Raw genomic sequence first — 20,735 nt, forward strand, 5'->3', positions numbered from 1 at the left:
ACATGCACAGCTTTCTTTCCCCCTGGATCCCCCCGGATCCCCCTACCCGTCTCACTTCTAAGTCTTACCTGTCTTAAAATCTTACCCGTCTTGGTTTTTCCAACTTCTGGAGCGAGGTTCTGGAGCGAGCGGTTGCAGACCAGATCCAGGTGCTCTTGGAAGAAGCTGCTTTTCTGGCTCCATTTCCATCAGGGTTTAGGCCTGCTTTTGGCACGGAAACGGCCTTGGTCACCTCTGTTGATGGAGAGACAAGGGGAGGCGCTCAGTGACCCCCAGGGCCTTCCATCAGCTTCGGCTGCTGGCCCAGTTGTGCCCCCTCTGGACAGGGGTAGCCTGACTCCTGCTGTCTCTGCTCGTTCTTTTTGTTTTGATTTGGTGTAGTTGATATTTTATGTGAACTGCCCTCAGACCTTCGGGTATGGGGCGGTATAGAAATTCAATAAATAATAACAATAATATGATAAATATAATTTTGGCAACAGAAATGCCAGCCTTCTTTTTATGAAATGGCTTCTCCAGTTGCCTTTTAAAAGAAAAGCCTTCTATTTTCTGCAATTATTCTTCACTCGGCTTGAAGCAGACTTCATCTCCACCCACCCTTTCCTCTGCTCCTTTGTACATCCAAAGACTTGTTGGTCAAAAGGGAAATAAACTTGATTTCGCCCCTCACGTTCTTTCATGTGTCTTTCTTTTCCCTTGGCCTTTCTAGTCATCAGGTGTATCTGCTTTTCTTGATTCTCTTTAAAATCTTCATCTTGGTGTTTTGAGTTTTCAGTTTAAATTTTTCATGGCTAAGCTTTCTTTTGGGGGCTTTCTCAAAGTCCAGAATTTACTCTCCCTGTTTTACTATGATTAATTCTTTGTTGGTCTTCTTATTTTCTTTCAGTTTCCTTTAAATTTAAAATGTATTGCGTCTCCTAACACTTTTTAGGGAGTTACTGAATCTATTTATCTTCTGTTTGTCTGTCTGTCTGTCTATATATCTATCTATCATCTACAAGCAACATTTAAAACTGCCAACTATGGTGATAACAAGGGAAAAATTGTTGTATCCCTTTTTAAAGTTGTAAATAACAACTTCTGTGAGACTTCAGCTCTGACTGGTGAGAGGGTTAAAACCAGTATTATAGCCAGGGACAGTCTCACTCACTAGACTCTGGCTCGCTCCTTCCACCACCTGTCAGTCATAAGGGCAAATAAAATAGTCCCTTGGCACATTAATACAGTGGATAAACATGGGTTTGTTTTCAACATGGGATCACTGCGCATGGGTGAGAAATTAGTGCCGGCCCCACTCCCTAATAACAGGGTTGCTGGGGGGCCAACTTGAATAAAATATGGGGGTGGGCGGGCGGTAAGCCCTGCCCTACATAGTCACATGACACGCCACACACAATTAAATGACAATGGCGGTCAACAGTTTGGGGGGGTTCACGGCCCCCTCAATTTTTTGGGGGGGGTTATGGGCTTAAGAGGAGTTAGCTCCTAAGCCAGGGTATCTCATTCCTGGATCAAAGTCTTTGTTTGCTGGGCTATGTGTTGAACCTGCTGTGCCTTTTAATGGCATTTTGCCCAAGTATCGCACTGATCTGAACATTAAAGATTTTGGTAGACACTGCAGCCAGAGTTTGAATTCTTTTTTGAGTGACAGCCAGGAAACTCTCCTCCACAGTGTGCTTTTTTGGAGGTTCTCCTTTAAGAAAATGCTTTAGGAAAATGATAAGAAACTGTTAAAGCTATCTACCTCGATCTCTCTATCTCTCTATCTAAAAGCAACATTTAAAATTGTCTACTATCAAGATCACAAGTGAAAAGTTGTTGTAACTCTTTTTAAAGTTGTAAATGACAACTTCAGCTCTGACCAGTGAGAGGGCTAAAACCAGTATTACTGCCATGGAGAGTCAGCGGCGGAGGAAGCCACTTGGGCGCCTGGGGAGCAAGCTGCCCATGGGGCAGGGCGAGGGTGGGGCGAGGTGTCCATAGGGGCAGGTTGAGGGTGGGGCGAGGTGTCCATAGGGGCAGGGCACATCGTGGGGCCTTTGGAGTCTGCCTGCCTCCTCCCACTCAGTCGCTCTACAGCTGGGGGGGGCAGTGGATGGACCGTTTGGGCAGCGCAGAGCCTTGGGCCCACTGCAGGCCCCGTGGTGAGTGCCACCCAGCATTTTGTCACCCCCCTCAGTGAGGACACCCAGGACGGCCCCACAGCTACCGCACCCCCCCTCCTCTGCCGCTGGTTGCAGGTGGTATGGCCGGGGGTTCAGGGGAGAACTGCCCCCCAATCAAGAAAATAAAAATATACTTAATTGACCAATTGTGTCGCACGTGACTCAATTCTGCCCCTCCCCGGTTGCTGTGTGTCCTCTTTTTCCAGGACACATCCTCTTTTTCAGGGGTAACATTTTTAAAATTTGCCCAAATGTCTCTGGCTATACTTTCTGGATGAGTCCTAGACAAGACTGGTGATTGAAGACTTGCTTACCCCTTCTCTTCCCCTGCTCCCCTGAGCAATATATCACGGCTTCTATAGCCTACATATAGTAGGAGTATTTAAAATGAGACTCTTCATGGCGTCCTCTTTTTTGCTCTTCAAAATATGGCAACCCTAATTCCCCCCCCCCCAAAAAAAAGAAATCCTGGCTACACCTGGGGCAGGTGGTCATAACGACAGTGCCAATTTGTTGATATAATCAATGAACAATTACCATGTACTTAGAAATTTATCCTTCTTACCCTGCCCATTTATCATCACACTGCTGTGTTGATTCAAACTCCCAGATTGTGCCATGTCCCATACCTGGGTAAAACCAGGTTTGTAAAGTGAGGGCCTCCCCCCATTTCCCACCTGACAGCTATTTCCATTTTGGCAGTGGCTATCAGAAAAGTGACCACAGTCAAAGATGGAATATTGCGGTTGAGATCCCCCCCCCCCCTCAAGAACCAAAAAATGTGAGCCACATCTTTCACTATTTCCCTCGCATTTTGCTTGCCTTCTCTCCCCCGCTATTTGTAAGGCCTTATAGGACAGCCACTTTGCTTTCTTGCATTTCTTTTTCATTGGGATGGTTTTAGTTGCTGCCTCCTGTATAATGTTACGAGCCTCCATCCATAGTTCTTCAGGCACTCTGTCCACCAAATCTAAATCCTTAAACCTGTTCCTCACTTCCACTGTGTATTCATAAGGGATTTGATTTAGATTGTATTTTACCGGCCCAGTGGTTTTTCCTACTTTCTTCAGTTTAAGCTTGAATTTTGCTATAAGAAGCTGATGATCTGAGCCACAGTCAGCTCCAGGTCTTGTTTCTGCTGACTGTATAGAGCTTCTCCATCTTTGGCTGCAGAGAATATAGATGTATATCAAACCAGCGTACCACACTGTAATAAAGTATGAAAGGACACTTTCTATTGTGGCCAGGTAGAAGGAGATCATCAGTTTTTGTTTGACCTTGTTCTTTTGCAGGACCCTGAGGAAATGGAGTCTCTGTTGGGCCTTCCTAACCACCTGGGTTGTATTGATTTTCCAAGTGAGGTCTTCACTAAGGCGAACTCCCAGGAATTTAAAGGAAGAGACTCTCTCCACACAACCCACCCTGATATACAACGGGGCTAGTTCCCCTCTCTTCCTCCAAAAGTCCAACACCAGCTCCTTTGTCTTGCTGATATTTAGGTGCAAGTTATTCTCTAGGCACCATGTGGAGACTTTTTTAACCTCCTCCCTATACGCTGATTCATCTCCACCTGTAATTAGACCCATTATGGTGATATCATCTGCAAACTTAATAATTGCAGTGGATGGATCAGATGAAATACAATCATATGTATACAACGAGTACAGGTAGGGACTCAGCACGCATCCCTGTGCGGTGCCAGTGTTGAGCTTCAGAGAGGTAGATGTAACAGGCCCAATCCTCACTATTTGTGTGCGATCCCTCAGAAAGTCTGTAATCCAACCACAGATGGTAGAGGAAAGGTCCATCAGCTTTTTAATAAGAATGTCCAGAAGAATGGTATTAAAAGCCAAGCTATAATCAATACCTTTCTTTCAAATCAGAACCAGTGAAGGCGGTGACAGTCCTGTGTGAGTGTCTGGAGGCGGTTGGAGGATGGATGGCGGCAAACAGATTGAGATTGAATCCTGACAAGACAGAAGTACTGTTTCTGGGGGTCAGGAGGTGGGCAGGTGTGGGGGATTCCCTGGTCCTGAATGGGGTAACTGTGCCCCTGAAGGACCAGGTGCGCAGCCTGGGAGTCATTTTGGACTCGCAGCTGTCCATGGAGGCACAGGTTAAATCCGTGTCCAGGGCAGCTGTGTACCAGCTCCATCTGGTACGTGGGCTGAGACCCTATCTGCCCGCGGACTGCCTCGCCAGAGTGGTGCATGCTCTGGTTATCTCCCGCTTGGACTACTGCAATGCGCTCTACGTGGGGCTACCTTTGAAGGTGACCCGGAAACTACAACTAATCCAGAATGCAGCAGCCAGACTGGTGACTGGGAACGGCCGCCGAGACCATATAACACCGGTCTTGAAAGACCTACATTGGCTCCCAGTACGTTTCCGAGCACAGTTCAAAGTGTTGGTGCTGACCTTTAAAGCCCTAAACGGCCTCGGTCCAGTATACCTGAAGGAGCGTCTCCACCTCCATCGTTCTACCCGGACACTGAGGTCCAGCACCGAGGGCCTTCTGGCGGTTCCCTCACTGCGAGAAGCCAAGTTACAGGGAACCAGGCAGAGGGCCTTCTCGGTAGTGGCGCCCTTCCTGTGGAACGCCCTCCCACCAGATGTCAAAGAGAACAACAACTACCAGACTTTTAGAAGACATCTGAAGGCAGCCCTGTTTAGGGAAGCTTTTAATGTTTTATGTATCATAGTATTTTAATATTCTTTTGGAAGCCGCCCAGAGTGGCTGGGGAAACCCAGCCAGATGGGCGGGGTATAAATAATAAATTATTATTATTATTATTATTATTATTATAATAAACAGCCTTCTGACATAATTCCCCGGTCTCTCCAGTTGACTCGGTGCAAGGAGAAAAGCTGTGGCTATGGCATCATCTGTTGACCTATTTCTCCTATTAGCGAACTGGTGTTCATCAAAATCCGGTGGAAAATATGTCCTGAGGTGTTGAAGAAATATCTGGTATTTCTCTAATAGCAAACTACCAAGAATTGTAAATAATATTTAGTACACTGACCTTTGTCTAACTCTTGGTAGATGTCAGCTTGCTGACTTATTTTGTGCCATTGTGATTCAATGTTATATTTGCGCTCAGTACTTTGTAGGATTTGATAATCTTTATAGGTCTTTTAAATTTCTAATCTACCTATCTATCTATATCTCTCTATCCCTCTATCTCTCTATCAATATTATCTATCCCCTCCCCCTTTTCCCTTTCCCTTTCTGTACTTCCCTATCCTCCTAAATTTGAATATATATATATATATAATTATGGCTCCACAGTTTTCTGGGTTGCCTCTGGGTCCAGTAACCTCCAGCCTCTCCTGAGCTGCAGAGGCTCAGGGCAGAGAGGCAGAGGGAACTAAGTTGCCGCAGGAGGAGTGCTCGCCTCCAGGCCAGGAGAGGCGAGTCACCAGAGGATCGGGGCCGCCCTATGCATCAGGGCAGACAAAAGCCGACCAGCCCCAGTCCCAAGTTGCGGGAGCAACATTGTTGGTTGCTAGTTCCTGCCTGAGCTCCTGACCCGCCCTGGATCCCTGCTTGCAAGCCTGTTCCTGACTTCACCCGACTCCTTGCCCTGCACCCAGCTTCAGCTACTATGGACTGCCTCCCCGTTGCACCTTTGACCACGGACTGGACTTGGACCTCGCCTCTCGGGTAACCCACGGGACCAGCACAGTAAGTCAATGAGGAGCAGTCTGGCACTTACGTGTGACCTTATCTTCAGGAAGGGGAGATTGCTGCAAACATGACTTCTTGCAGAAAGGATTATGGCTGCCAGTCACGTGTTCCATACCTTCCTCCTTTGGCAGCCCTCCTCCTGTAAATCAAAAGTGGAATAGTGCAGATGCATGGGGTGGTTTATTTTATATGAATATTTGAAAACGCTATGGGGTCCTATGTAGCAAGAAAAACACTTTCACTCAAAAGCAGAAACAGTTGATTAAATCAGACATGGTCTATTGATTTGGATACATTGTAACAATTTAGTCAGGCCATGGGAAAGCATTTAGGTGGGTGGGTGATGTTTGTGCTATGTTCATTGTAAGTGTGTACTCGTGGGGTGGGGTCTCCAGGCTTCCCCTCCCTCCCACGATTAATGTCTGAAATTTCTGTAACCATGTATATGACCGACCACAGAATGAACCACAAAAACCTCAGAGCCATTTACCAGGAAGCATAGAGTCAGTAGGCAAATGGTCTCACCTAACCCAAGTGGCAGACAGATCACAAAGATGGGCAACCCTGAAATGGATTTGGACTCCAGGGGACAAAAGAATCGTGAGAAACTTGACCAGAGGGGTCAGGAACTGTAAATAGTTTTAGTGTCTTGTGTTCACGGGTGTCAGGAGATGGGGAAAGGGTGGGGAAAGACAGCTATCTGCTACCCAGGTACTGTCCCGTACCTCCCCTTGTGTGATGAATCAATGATGTAGCAATGGTGAAATATTGGAGGTGGGACTGGGAATTTGGGGAACTAATAAAAGTGGGGGGCACCTTCTGTTCAAGGTCTGACTCATCTCGCTGCCAGAGGAGTGCGGACCCTGCTATAGCAGTTGCTTTTACAATAAAGGTCAGACTTTCCTATACAGTTTGCTTTGGTCCTGCCTGTTTCTTTAATCTCTGACCACAGGGAGTCCTCTTTACCTAGCGGGCTCACAGAGCCCCCCATGGACCTGGAGCTGCGTGTTCCATTTTTAAAAATATTTTATGAAACAAGCTTTCACAATTATGTAGAGTGGAGGACTCTTCACAATGATCTTATACTGCAGGAAAACCACTCCTTTTTGCAGTGGAAGAAGCCCTTTATATTCCATCCCATCCTGATTATCAGAAGATTGTAAATGATGCACCATGCAAGGCTATTGGTGGTGATGTCTTTCTGTATTCGTTCAAAGGTTCTCCTCAGAAAAGAAATGATTGGCGCTGTGATCAGTATCGTTGGATCAACTGTGGTGTCCGACGATGGCCGAGAATTAATCCGAAGCTGAGGAAATTTCACCATAAAATCAAAACTCGTTCAAGTCCAGACAGCTTCATAAGGCACAGTTATAGACTGCTAGAGCCTTCTTGTGAAATGGTTCTCATACACTATATTGGAAATGAGATGGAATTCCATGCACTTCCTCATGGTGACAGAAAGAGAAATTTGCTAAGACCACATGTACGGACAATGCCTTCAGTAATAGGAAAGATTTCAGATACAAGTGCTAAGGCCTCAAAAATCTATAAAGACCTTTGTAATGACCCTGTTACCAGCTCAGCTCATATGCCGGCAGCTCAGCCACGAACCCTGGAGCAGGTAAGAAACAAACTTTTTTAAAAAATATTTTTAATTGATTTTTCCATGTATACTTCTTCTAACGATATATCTTTAACAATTTTCCATATTTCCACCCTCCTCCCTTGGACTTCCCTCATACACCTATTTTGCTTTACAGTGGTGCCCCGCAAGACGAACGCCTCGCAAGACGGAAAACCCGCTAGACGAAAGGGTTTTCCGTTTTGGAGGCGCTTCGCAAAACGAATTTCCCTATGGGCTTCCTTCGCAAGACGAAAGCCCATAGGGAAATCTCCGGGACAGCGGGGAAGCGCAGCGCGTCTTCCCCACTGTCCTCGGACCTCCTCCGAAGGCTGGCGGTGGGGAGAAAAGCCCTTCTCCCCGAGCCAGCCTTCGGATGGCTTTCCTGAAGACTTGCGGTGGGAGGAGGGTTTTCCTTCCCACCGCCAACATTCAGAATGCTGTTCTGAATGTTGGCGGTGGGGAGGAAAAACCCTCCTCCCACCGCAAGCCCCGGGAACAGAGGAGAAGCGCTGCGCCCCTTCCCCTCTGTTCCCGTACCTGTCCTGAAGGCTTGCAGTGGGGAGAAAAGCCCTTCTCCGCACCGCCAGCCTGGCAAGCGGTTTCCATAGGAACGCATTAATTGATTTTCAATGCATTCCTATGGCAAACCGTGCTTCGCAAGACGAAAAACTCGCAAGAAGAAAAAACTTGCGGAACGAATTAATTTCGTCTTGCGAGGCACCACTGTACAGTGGTACCCCGCAAGACGAACGCCTCGCGAGACGAAAAACTCGCAAAACGAAAGGTTTTTTCGTTTTCGAGTTGCCTCGCAAGACGAATTTCCCTATGGGCTTGCTTCGCAAAACGAAGCTTGCCCCGGGGACAGCGGGTCTTCTCTTTTGAAGCAAGGGGCGGCGGGGAGATCGCTTCTCCCCACCGCCCCTTGCTTCAAAAGAGGACCGGGGGCAGCGGGGAGCGCTTCCTGCTGCCCCCGGACCTCTTTTGAAGCAAGGGGCTGCGGGGAGATCGCTTCTCCCGGTGCTCCGAAGCGGGGCGGGGCGGGGGGGGCAGGAACACCTTCCCCCACCGCCCCGCTTCGGAACGGTGCTCCAAAGCGGGGCGGGGGGGCGGGAACACCTTCCCCCACCGCCCCGCTTCGGAACGGTGCTCCAAAGCGGGGCGGAGGGGAGGGAACACCTTCCCCCACCGCCCGGCTTCGGAACGGTGCTCCGAAGCGGGGCGGGGGGGTGGGAACACCTTCCCCCACCGCCCCGCTTCGGAACGGTGCTCCGAAGCGGGGCGGGGGGTGGGAACACCTTCCCCCACCGCCCGGCTTCGGAACGGTGCTCCGAAGCGGGGCGGGGGGGTGGGAACACCTTCCCCCACCGCCCGGCTTCGGAACGGTGCTCCGAAGCGGGGCGGGGGGCGGGAACACCTTCTGAAGGCTGGCGGGGGGGGCAAAAGTCTTTGTCCCCCCTGCCTGCCTTCCCAGGGGCTTTTAAATCGCCCCGGACAGCGGAGAAGTCCTCCGCTGTCCCGGGGCGATTTTAAAATGCCGCCCGCCAGCATTTTAAGTTTGCCCGGACAGCGGAGAAGTCCTCCGCTGTCCCAGGGTTTTTTAAAATGCTGGGGGTGGGAAGAAAAGCCCTTGTCCCTCCCCCAGCGTTCAGAAGAGGTCCGGGGACAGACTGTCCCCGGACCTGGTCTGAAGGCGGTTTCCCTAGGAACGCATTAATTGATTTTCAATGCATTCCTATGGGAAACCGTGCATCGCAAGACGAAAAAACTGCAAGACGAAGAGACTTGCGGAACGAATTAATTTCGTCTTGCGAGGCACCACTGTATTTCCATATTGTTCACCCTGCATTTTTTCCACCCAAAATTTCACAGAATGCATATTATCTTACTTTTTGCTGCATACAATTGTGATTGTTTTCTCAAACCCTGCCAAGGAGTCCATTTAATTATGTTGCCTCTTCATATATGTTGAAAATGGTCCCCCTTCTCTTTTAAAGTCTTTGTTGTCCTTTTCATGTAGTTTATCTGATAGTTTTGCAAGTTCTCCATTTTCCATAAGTTTCCCTTGCCATTGTTCTTTCATTGGCATTTCTTCTGTCCTCCAAGTTTGTGCTAATATAATTATTGCCGCTGTTGCTACATACATAATTTCTGGTTTTCTTTTTTTTATATCTTGATCCACAATTTATAGGAGTAATTCTTCTAGTTTCTTAGCAAAAGTCTTTTTAAACATTTCCCCCCAAATTCATTATATATCAGACAAGGTTGCTTATTATCACTATTGACTGAAATAAAAAGAACTTCTTTGATAGTGCATTCATCTTTATTGCTGCTATCCTTCCCATCAAGGAGAGGTTCATTCTCTTCCAAACTTCCAAATCTATCTTCATCTCATTCCAAACTTTCTCATAGTTAAAATAAAAAAATTCCTTCCAGTAGCACCTTAAAGACCAACTAAGTTAGTTCTTGGTATGAGCTTTCGTGTGCATGCACACTTCTTCAGATACACTGAAACAGAAGTTGCCAGATCCTTCTATATAGTGAGAAGGTGGGGAGGGGTATTACTCAGAAGGGTGGTGGGAATGGGAGATTGGCAGATAGCTGAGATGAGCCTGTTGACGACTCTTAACGACTGTAATAGGTCTTACAGGTCTTACAGTGTATCTGAAGAAGTGTGCATGCACACGAAAGCTCATACCAAGAACTAACTTAGTTGGTCTTTAAGGTGCTACTGGAAGGAATTTTTTTATTTTGACTATGGCAGACCAACACGGCTACCTATCTGTAACTTTCTCATAGTTGTCTTTATATAAATTTACATTTTTATTATCAAGCCAAATTCCTAAATATTTGACTTTTTAATGAATTTCTATTTTTGTAATCTCCTACAGTGATCCATGCGACGGTCATCTCCAGGCTTGACTACTGTAATTCGCTCTACATGGGGCTGCCCTTGAAACTGTCCCAGAAACTCCACCGGGTGCAGAATTCTGCAGCAAGGCTCCTCACGGGGTACCTGCCATGGGAACATATTCACCCAGTGCTTTTCCAGTTGCACTGGCTCCCGGTGGAGTACAGGGTCAGATTGAAGGTGCTGGTGTTGACCTTAAAAAACCCTTTGTGGCTTAGGGCCCTCGTATCTATGGGACCGCCTCTCCTGGTATGCCCTGCAGAGGACCTTAAGGTCCATGAATAACCATAGTTTAGAGCAGTGTTTCCCAACCTTGGGCCTCCAGCTGTTTTTGGACTACAACTCCCATCATCCCTAGCTAGCAAGACCAGTGGTCAGGGATGATGGGAATTGTAGTTCAAAAACAGCTGGAGGCCCAAGTTTGGGAAACACTGGTTTAGAGGACCTGGGCCCTAAGGAAGTCAGACTATCCTCCACCAGGGCCAGGGCATTTTCAGTGGTGGCTCCAACCTGGTGGAATGCTCTGTCCCATGAGACCAGGGCTCTTCAGGATTTAACCTCCTTCCGTCGGGCCTGTAAGACAATGCTATTCTGCCTGGCCTTTAATTTGGATTCAGCCTGAGCTTTTATTTCCCTTCTCTTCCCTCCCCCTCCCCTTTTATGAAGATCACCCGCTCTGAGACCCCACAGCTAATTCTCCCCTGGCCTCCTCGCTGGCCCAGGTAGGACTAATTCAGCCAGCTAGCCCTGGGGATTATCCAATGCTTATTTTCCCTAAACTGATTTTTGAATTTTGAATTTTATTGTTATTCATGTTTTTATACTGTATTTTATGCTGCTTTTATAATTAAGTGTTTTAATTTTGTTGTTAGCCGCCCTGAGCCCAGTTTTTGAACCGGGAAGGGCGGGGTATAAATAAATTATTATTATTATTATTATTATTATTATTATTATTATTATTATTATTATTATATTTTCTCCAGTTCCGTCATTTTTTTTGGTTAGTATTTTTGTCTTTCCTTTATTTAATTTAAATCCTCCCACTCGCCCAAACTTATATTTTTTCAAAAGCTTTAGGGAGACATAGCTTTGTTTCCTCAACAAGCAAATGCTTACAACTTAAATTCATTTCCCCCATTCTTATTCCCACAATCTGTTTGTCCGCTCTTATGTTTCTGTTCAAAACCTTCAGGACCAGGATGAATAATAAAGGTGATAACAGACATCCTTGTCTCATTCCTTTTTCCAATTTGGAATTCATTAGTTATCACCTGGTTAATAATTAGTTTTGCACATTGTTCTGTGTATACAGCTTGTATCCCTTTTATAAACTTTTCTCCATATTCCATTTCTTCCATCACTTTCCTTATAAAGTCCAAAGATACATTATCAAAAACTTTTTCCGCATCTATAAACATCATTGCTGCTTTTTTCTCATTTCTTACTTCTAAATACTCTATCTGTATTTAAACATTTAAGACCTTTTTCAATCTATTAGCTAAAATGTTAGCAAATATCTTGTAATCATTGTTCAAAACTGAAATAGAGCTATATTTTTTGACCAAGGTCAAATCTGTATCTTCTTTAGGAATCAAGGTAATATAAGCTTGCTTCCATGTTTCTCGAATTTCCCCTTTTGTTAATATTTCATTCATTATATCTTTCATTGGATTTACAAGGTGTTCTTTAATTTTTTTATTGTACTTTGCTGATAATCCATCTGTTCCTGGTGATTTGCCCACCTTTATTTGCCTTATTGCCTCGGAGATTTCTTGGTCTGTTACTTGTGTATTTAAGAATACTATCTCTTCTTGTTTTATCTTTGGCAGTTTACTCTTTTTTATATATTCCTGTATGTTGATTGCCTTTTCATTTCCTCTTTTGTATAAATTTTGAAAATATTTTTAAAAGGCTTCCCTTATTTCTTTTGTTTTATCTAGAAATTTCCCATTGGAATGAATTTTACATATATATATATATATATATATATATATATATATATATATATATATAAAATTCATCTGTTGATTTGTCCTTAATTGCCATGCTAACAACTTTCCGGGTTTGTTTGCATGGCTTCATTTTTTTAACTTTCCATGCTATTTCTTCATTGATTATCATTGAATGCTGTGATTGTAATCATTTTCTTGCCTGTTTTATCGATTGTTTATTTGGGTTTGTTCCTAATTTGGGCATCCAAAATTTCTTTTTTCCTTGCTTCCTTGGCTCTTTTTTTTTTTTACTGCATTTTGTTGTATGAAATGACCTCTCATGACTACAGTGGGACCTCAGGTTACATATGCTTCAGGTTACAGACTCCGCTAACCCAGAAATATTACCTCGGGTTAAGAACTTTACTTCAGGATGAGAACAGAAATTGCACGGCGGCAGCACAGTGGCAGCAGGAGGCCCCATTAGCTAAAGTGGTGCTTCAGGTTAAGAACAGTTTCAGGTTAAGAACGGACCTCCGGAAGAAATTAAGTATGTAACCAGAGGTACCACTGTACTTTACAAGCATTCCATACAATTTTGATTTTTGTTTCCTTAGGTAAGAAACAAACAAGCTTGAAAGACAACGTTCACAAATCAGTCATGATGTTTTTGAATCAGTGTTTTTGAATTAACAGAACTCCTTGAAGGCTTCATCCATGATATCTCTCTCTCTCCTACAGTGATTGTTGTTATGGGCCTACAGGATATTTCGTCTGAAATTGGGAAAATAATATCACTGAAGACAGATTTACCTATGCTTTTTTCATATGACACAACTTTTCGACTTGGAGACTTCTTCCTATCTACTTTATTATTTCAAAATGTGCTTTTCGCTGAATCACCACTGATTCCTGTAATGTTCATGATGCGTGACAGCAGGCGAGAGGACAATCACAGGAGACCCTTTCAAAGCAGTGTCCATTGCTCAATTCAGAAAAGGTTGTCCTAGTGTCTGACAAGAAAAAGGAATTGAAAAGGCTTTGGATCGTGTTTTGCTCAAGAGCCACAGAGTGATGTGCTGGAATCACATCCGCAGAGACATCGTATTTTGGTTGAAAAAACATGGGGCCAGTTCAGAGGATACCAAGGTATACCTTGCTGACTTTTTTGATCTTCTGAGGTCAAATTCTGAGCAAGACTACACATTCAAATTTGATAAACTCAGGACAGGTTGGAGCAAAGCATTCTTGGACTACTTTAAGGAAAAACTGCACCAAGCAATAATAAAGCACGCTGGGGCCTGGATTCTAAAGAGACTGAACATATATAAAGAAAAAAGTGGAATCACCACAAATGTCTCTGAGAGTTTTCATGCAGCTCTAAGACGACTTTCACAATGGAAAGAAATGGCAATGGTGCTATCCTTACATGCAATGCAAAATTCTTACTGGAGAGAAACTTTGCGTGGACTATGTAACACTGGAAACTTTCATTTGCGGCCTCAGTTTATCAGACACTCAAGATCACCAGAACATACAGTCTTTCCTTATATAGCTTGTGAGCCATCACAAATCATGGATCTTGTACAAAGGGGAGAACTTCCGCGGCCTAAGAAAGATGAAAGCTATGAGAAGGCACCATCAGTTTGTCAAATAGTACTAGCGGGCTTTACGGTACTGTACAATTTATTAGCTTGGTGTATTTGTGGTAAGGGGTAGTAGCATTATATTGTCCGCCTTTTCCCCAAAGAGAGCTGCTCTTGCCCATCATCCAGGACTTGCTACCATATTATAGCTGCCAAAAAATCTATCGGCATGCCCCAGAACTAGGGAAGCCTTGCCGGTTGCAGCTCACACAGTTGAAGTGAAATAAAAGGCAGAAGAGTAGCTCAGGAAGAAAGTTCTCCAGACTGAAGGAAAAGATAACTGTAGTTCCAGCATCTGATTCAGTGCAGGCTGCTGAGGAGTTGGACTCCTTAAGATCACCAACTGACTATGAGACACCTGGAAAGCGCTCAACCTCAGATGACCTCCACTCCAAAAAGTGGGAAAGAGGATTTGACAGTGACCAATATTGATTCTTTTGATAGAAGCCCCATATTCTCAAAGCAAAGTGAGAAGTGTTTGGGCAAATCAATGATTTCTACATCAGTTCCCCCATGGCACAACTGTACCTTTAACACACTCAGTCTACAAACTGAGGAACTTGTTGCCAACATCTGTGTTTATAGTTATGACATAGACACACTGAAAGGATCGAACTGGATAAATGACCGCATAATAGATGCACTTCTTGCCTCCAGGGTGATCATGACCAAAGAGCTGGGTCACGATGGAACAATTTTCTCATTTAGTTGCCTCTTCATTCAGACCCTCATGTGTCAAAAATTGTCAGTGAAAGCCCTGAAGTCCTGTTTTAAATTTGGAGTGCTAAAGAAAGATGCTTGGATTATTCCAGTAAATGACAGTGGAGTCCACTGGATACGGATAGTAATCATTTTTAAAAGGAAGACCAAGCTCTACCTAGATTCCAACCATGGATTGAACCACTCTGTGATTGATGCAATAACATCCTTCTTAGCATGTCTGTATAAGATGGATTCAGACTGTCCCTATAGTTTTGTGGACTGGTCATTTTTTGCACCAACTTATATAACCAGGCAAGGTAATTCCAGTGACTGCGGTCCTTTCACATGTACCATTGCCCATCTGATTGTGTCTGCTGCCCAATTGCAGTACACACAAAAGGATATGACCGCCATTAGACCCTGGATTGCAAAAGAAATAATACATATTACACTGGGAAAACCTATCTTGAAGGACGAGAAAAATATATTCCAATTGAAATTGCTGCTGCTCCTCCCACAAAGAGACAAAGCTTGAAAGAGAGTCCCATTACTGTGTCTAGATCATGCCCAGAGGGATGGAAGGATACACTAACCTATTGCTCAGATCTTTTACCTACCTTATTTGAAGGCAGCTGGTCGATACGTTTTTTGAAGGAAGGGTGCAGGAAGCCCAGTGGTGAGTGTGACCAATCTATGGTTTACTGTGAAGGAAACTGCAAGGACTGCTTTTGCATAGGCATTGATTTAAAAGATCTCCCAGAGGTTTTTGTGTGTCCAGATTGTCAATCCACTGTGGCCAAAGAGATTTTGAAACTGCAAACTGTCATATTCCACAGGTTGGTATAATACAGCAAAATCTAAACATAGTTTTCATCATCATGGCAGGGATGGTCCTTTTCCATAGAATTCTTATTCATGGAGTTGGTTTTTATATCCTGCTTTTCTCTACCTTTAAGGAGTCTCAAAGCGGCTAAAAATCTCCTTTCCTTTCCACCCCCACAACAGATACCTTGTGAGGTAGGTCAGGCTGAGAGAGTTCAGAAAGAAGTGTGACTGGCCCAGGGTCACCCAGCAGACTGCATGTGGAGGAGCGGGGAAGCGAACCTGGCTCTCCAGATTACGAGTCCACCACTCTTACCACTACACCACGCTAGCTCAATGACAAATAGATGCTAGCTACTGTATACATAACCTTAAGCTTAAAAAATAGCAACAATATCTACCTAATGCAGGCAGATGTTTTGGGACTACAACTCCAAAGATCATTAGTTAACAGGACCTGTGGTTAGGGATGATGGGAATTGTGGTCCCAAAACATCTGGAGGGCCGAGTTTGCCTATGCCTGATCTAATGGAACAGTGCAGTGTACTAGCTAGTGTCATAGAACCATAAAAATCATAGAATCATAGAGCAGTAAGAGACCACAAGGGCAATCTAGTCCAACCCCCTGCCAAGCAGGAAACACATAAGCAAAGCACTCCTGACAGATGGCCAGCCCCACTCACCTCACAGACTGTTTGTTGTGGGGAAGGAAGGGAAAGGAGATGGTTAGCCGCTTTGAGACTCCTAAAGGAGAGTGAAAGGCAGGATATCAAGTCCAAACTCTTCTTCCAAACTGTTTATAATAGTGACATTTCCCATAAATATGCTGGGACACAGCCAAGTAATGTTATAGATTTAAACGAGATTCATGGAAGGGCCAAGTTTATTCTGCACTTTAAAGGAATGGGGCATGGAAGTGCTTAACTGATTCTTGATCAGGGACAAAACCTGGGGGGAAGTATCTTCAGTCCCTGTAGCTAGCAGCAGGCACAACACCATTTTGTTTGGAATGTAGAGCCTGTTCTTCTCATAAGCAACCAAGGGCAGCCCCTGAGGTTCTGGATGCACCACTGGAACTGGCGGCATGGTGTGAGTACCAAGTAGAGGTCAGGAGAAGGATTCTTTTGGAGTCCCCACTGGGGAGAAAGGGGACTATAAATGAAGTGAGGGCCTCACAGACCTACACTGCAGCCAGTTGGGCTGAGGTAAGCCCACTGAGGTGCTGGCATGATTCTACTGCAGTTTTGCTCCCTCCCTGCATGTATAGCTAAGAAAAAACCTTGTCTCACCTCCCCACACATTTTTTGATTGCCAGCACACCAACATCTTCACAGGTAGATGTGTGGGAAGGGGGGCAGATTTGGTTAGCCCCCCCCCCCCAAGGGATCATCTTTTCTTTAGTTACCTCCACTCTGATGCTACAGTGGCTGTCTCATGTCACTGTTTGAGTCCACTTGAGTCACCCAAATGCAGATGGTTTTGGGGAAACACCTGCATCATCTTGTGACCTAAGCATGTTGCAGTTGTCTTTTTCCAGTCCAGTTTTGGGGAAGAGTGCAGTCTAAGTTGTTGCAGGAATTTATGCATAGGTTGGGGGGGGGTTGTCCCTCCAGCAGATCTCATGCCCATGCAGCCCACTACCAACATCAGCACAATCGCTTTTGTGACTTGTCCCCACAAAACACTTCCTCACAGTTTCTTCCTATCTATTCAAAGGGCCTCTGCTGCACAATACCAAATGTAACAATTCACTGATAAATGTATCTATGTACTGGCTCACTGGGAAAACTTCAGAAATTCATATAGACATGTGAGCTCAGCTACTCAGCAGCCCCTCTGCCTGAGTGATAATTCCTGGCAACCTGAGGTAGCCCTTCCAGAAATAACAAATCCAGATGAAGAGAAAAGGGTGTGATTAACTTGGCTGGGAAAGAGGGAAATGCAAATATCTCTTTTGCTTCACTTGATGGGTGTTTGGTGGAGGGCAAGGAGAACCATGGGGAAGGGTCCAAGATGCTTCGATTACTGCCACCAGACCTCCCCTTTCATGATGTAACCGTGATGTAGTTTGGGGGGGGTTGTAACATGGGGATTAGCAGCTAATAAAAGATTGGGGCCTCTTTTGTTCGGGGCTTCCATCTTGTTCCACCTTGTGGCAGGTGGGAGTCCTGTCGCGACAGTCTTCAATAAAGACCAAGCCTACTGGCTGCTGTTTTGCTCTGGTATTCCTGGCTAGTATCCTTGTTTTTTGTCCAAGGGAGCCCTCAGATTTCTCCGTTTCTCTCGTCCCACAGTGTATCTTAGTGCAGTAATAGCAGCCTGAAGAGTTTGGACTTGATATCCTGCCTTTCACTCCCTTTAAGGAGTCTCAAAGCGGCTAACATTATCCTTTCCCTTCCTCCCCCACAACAGGCACCCTGTGAGGTGAGTGAGTCTGAGAGACTTCAAGAGAAGTGTGACTAGGCCAAGGTAACCCAGCAGCTGCATGTGGAGGAGCGGGGAAGAGAACCGGGTTCACCAGATTACGAGTCCACCCAGTGGCGGAGGAAGGGGTGTAGAGTGAACCCACTGCACCCGGCACCACCATTCTGTTGAGGTGCCATCGCGGCCACCTCCGGACACGTGCCGCGCCCTCTTGGCGCACCAGGCACCACGTCCCCACTGGCGGCACACCTCGTCTCCAGGATGTTCGCCACGCCCCCGGGATGCACACCACACCCCCACATGCAGTGCACCACGCCCCCAGGACACACTCCATGCCTCCTGTGATGCGCGCAAGCCACGCCCCCACATGCTGTCTGCCCCCAGTGCCAGAGCTTGCAGCTTCGCCACTGAGTCCACCGCTCATAACCATCACACCACACCTCAAGTGCCTTTTCCAGTTGTCAAAAATGCCCTGTTGTTATGATAGCACCTAAAGCCTGAAATATCTTCCTAAAAGATCAGACAAATGTTTAGGGAAAGTTGTTATGAAAGGAGGAATGAAGAATGTAAGTTCAGCATATAATTCTCTGCATTATGCTTTCAGGTCTCCATGTGATGAGCATGTGGACAGACAGAGGAGAAGGCTGCATGAAGCTGATAGTTAATTGCAGGATGACCTTTCTTTCTGCAAAAGAAAGTTGTGCATATTTGATCTTTGTGACTGTTCAGTAAACGTTTAAATTATAGTTTTTTAATATCGAACCCAAGCTCTGATTTTCTCAGTTCTCCCTTCACCTGTGTGTATCCTGCTAGTTCTATCCATTTCTCCTTTCTCTTGGCACAAATGTATATAAAATTATACAGGAAAATGTTAAATGATCAGCTTTAATTCAGTGTCTCTGTCTCTACCTTTCTGTGCAATTGCTCAGAAATGTCACTAAGAAAGCTCTATACATTGGCATGGTCTCTTTTATTGGAATCATTTCCGAAAGTTAATTTTAAACAGGTACATAAGACCAGTGGGCCAGAATTTTTGTCCCAATAATATTTTTTTCCTGTGGCCATCACCAAATCTTCATGCAGTTAACTCCACAGTTTAATCTCTCATGGAATAAAGTGGTTCTTCCTTTCGCCCCTGAGGTCAGTATTTTGGGAGAGTGACGAAAAGTTCTCTCTAACCACTTTATCTTATTTAATTTTCTAACCTCTGTCATGTCTGCTACCCTCTTATAGACCTTTTATAGACTGAACATTTCCAAACCCTTCAGCCTTTTCTCAGAGGAAAAGCACTGTACCCCCTTAATCATTTGGTTGCCCAATTCTAGATGTAAGAGCAATCTGGTTGCCACATCTATCACCCTGTTGATCACCAGGATTGATTTGGCTGATCAGACTGGCAAGGAATGTGTCTGCCATCCCCATCACTGTGCACCCCCCCCCCAAAGCCACACACTCCATGGAAGAGAATGACCATCCCACACAGAGCGAGAACACCCTCTTCTGCACTTTTTCCAGCTATGCCATATTCGTTTGAGATATGGCACCCAAAACTATACACAGTGTTCCAAATGGGACCACACTATAGAACTGTACAGGGACATTACAATACTGACCATTTCATTTTCAGTTCCTTTTTCAATAGTCTCCAGCACTAATTCCAGATCACAAAATGAATAAATGAAATAGTAGCGGTTCTGATCCTTGTGGGACCCAACTGCTCACTTTCTTTAACTTTTAACATGGCCTTGGTGATTGGAAAAGCCACAGCACCCAGGAGATCCTCTGAAAGCCCAAGTTGCGACTTCCGGAGGCGGCGCGAAACGGCAATGGCGGTCCTCTTCAGTCGCTGAAGAGGGGCTCCGCGGAAAAGGGTCGTACGCTGCGGCATAGCGACGACCCACTTAGAAAAACCACGGGTAGAGTGAGCCCGTGGCCGTGGGGTTCGGCGGGCACCAGGAGCGACCTCGGAAACGCAGAAGGGACCCCGTAAGGGGCTCCGGAACGTGGAGGGGGTAGCGGTGCTGTGAATCCATCGCTCTTTCCGCGGAAGTGAAGCCGCGCGGCTGCTGCTGATGAGCGCTGACCTTTCTTCTTTGAACAATTGATTCGAAACAACACACTCGTGAGTAAGAAACCCGAGACCTTATTTGGACCTAAATTTGTGAATTTCGGCTGAAAGCGGGAGACGCTAAAAAGGAAGTCAGTCTTCCGGCTCTGTTTAAAGTATTGAGCAAAGACTTTCTAAAGCGGAAGCGCTGAAAGGAGTTTAAAAGAAGTTGGAATATACCTTGCAAATTCAGACTTGACTGCTTAGAAGTTAAGGAAAGTTAAAACCGTACTATAAGTGGACAGAAACTGTGATTTTCCTCTCTACTCTTTGTGGATTACAAAGTTGCGATACCCAGCTCTCGGGCTGCCTGGATATAAAGTAACATCAGACTGCAGTAACTGTATATAAAAATATAAAGTTACATCGGGCTACTCTGTAAGTTATAAAAAAGGAACTGTTGCATGCACCTCTGTAATTGACTTTTACCCTCTGCAGTTAAAAAGTGATTTTAGAGGGTCCCCCCCTTGTTTTGGATTTTACCTAACTTTTTCTTTGGGAACTTAATGGTGGAAATTTTTTATCCTTCTCCCTAATTTCTGGGGAGCTCCCCCTGCTGGATTGTGGAATTATTAGTCTCTGAGAACTGCTGGTTGTTTTGGAATTCTTGCGCCTGGATGTTTGCTTTCTGGATTGCTTTTCCCATGGGATTTACAATTTGACCTTGACATTTGGACAGCTGTGGAATGAGTGGTGCAGCAAAAACAAGGGCTGG

General features: G+C 45.3%; 1 protein-coding gene and 1 long non-coding RNA gene across 8 annotated transcripts in view; one reads left to right on the forward strand and one right to left on the reverse strand.

The window, feature by feature from the left end:
• The window catches only part of LOC308577188 (uncharacterized protein), a 47,933-nt gene that overhangs the window by 6,341 nt on the left and 20,857 nt on the right, over nt 1-20,735 (reverse strand). The window contains exons 1-2 of one of the 7 annotated variants that reach the window (XR_014003495.1): nt 583-1,451; nt 86-204 (exon numbers count right to left, since the gene is read on the reverse strand). The exons of 3 other annotated variants lie outside the window; for them this stretch is intronic. Coding sequence is in view for 1 of the 4 variants with exons in the window: in XM_081177226.1 (XP_081033352.1) it covers nt 86-232; nt 583-621 (186 nt within the window). In the remaining 3 variants the exon portion in view is untranslated. Of the gene's footprint in view, nt 1-85; nt 233-582; nt 1,473-13,276; nt 13,333-15,284; nt 15,458-20,735 lie in introns of those variants that run through there. 3 more of the 7 variants (XM_081177226.1, XR_014003498.1, XR_014003492.1) reach the window with 3 other exon arrangements.
• Nucleotides 4,978-13,065, forward strand: LOC308577197. The gene is made up of 3 exons (XR_014003516.1): nt 4,978-6,477; nt 7,074-7,477; nt 12,937-13,065. It is a non-coding gene; the product is annotated as an uncharacterized lncRNA (long non-coding RNA).

This window comes from Podarcis bocagei (genome assembly GCF_964188305.1).
Source record: "Podarcis bocagei genome assembly, chromosome: 17".
Classification (NCBI taxonomy): Eukaryota; Metazoa; Chordata; class Lepidosauria; order Squamata; family Lacertidae; genus Podarcis; species Podarcis bocagei.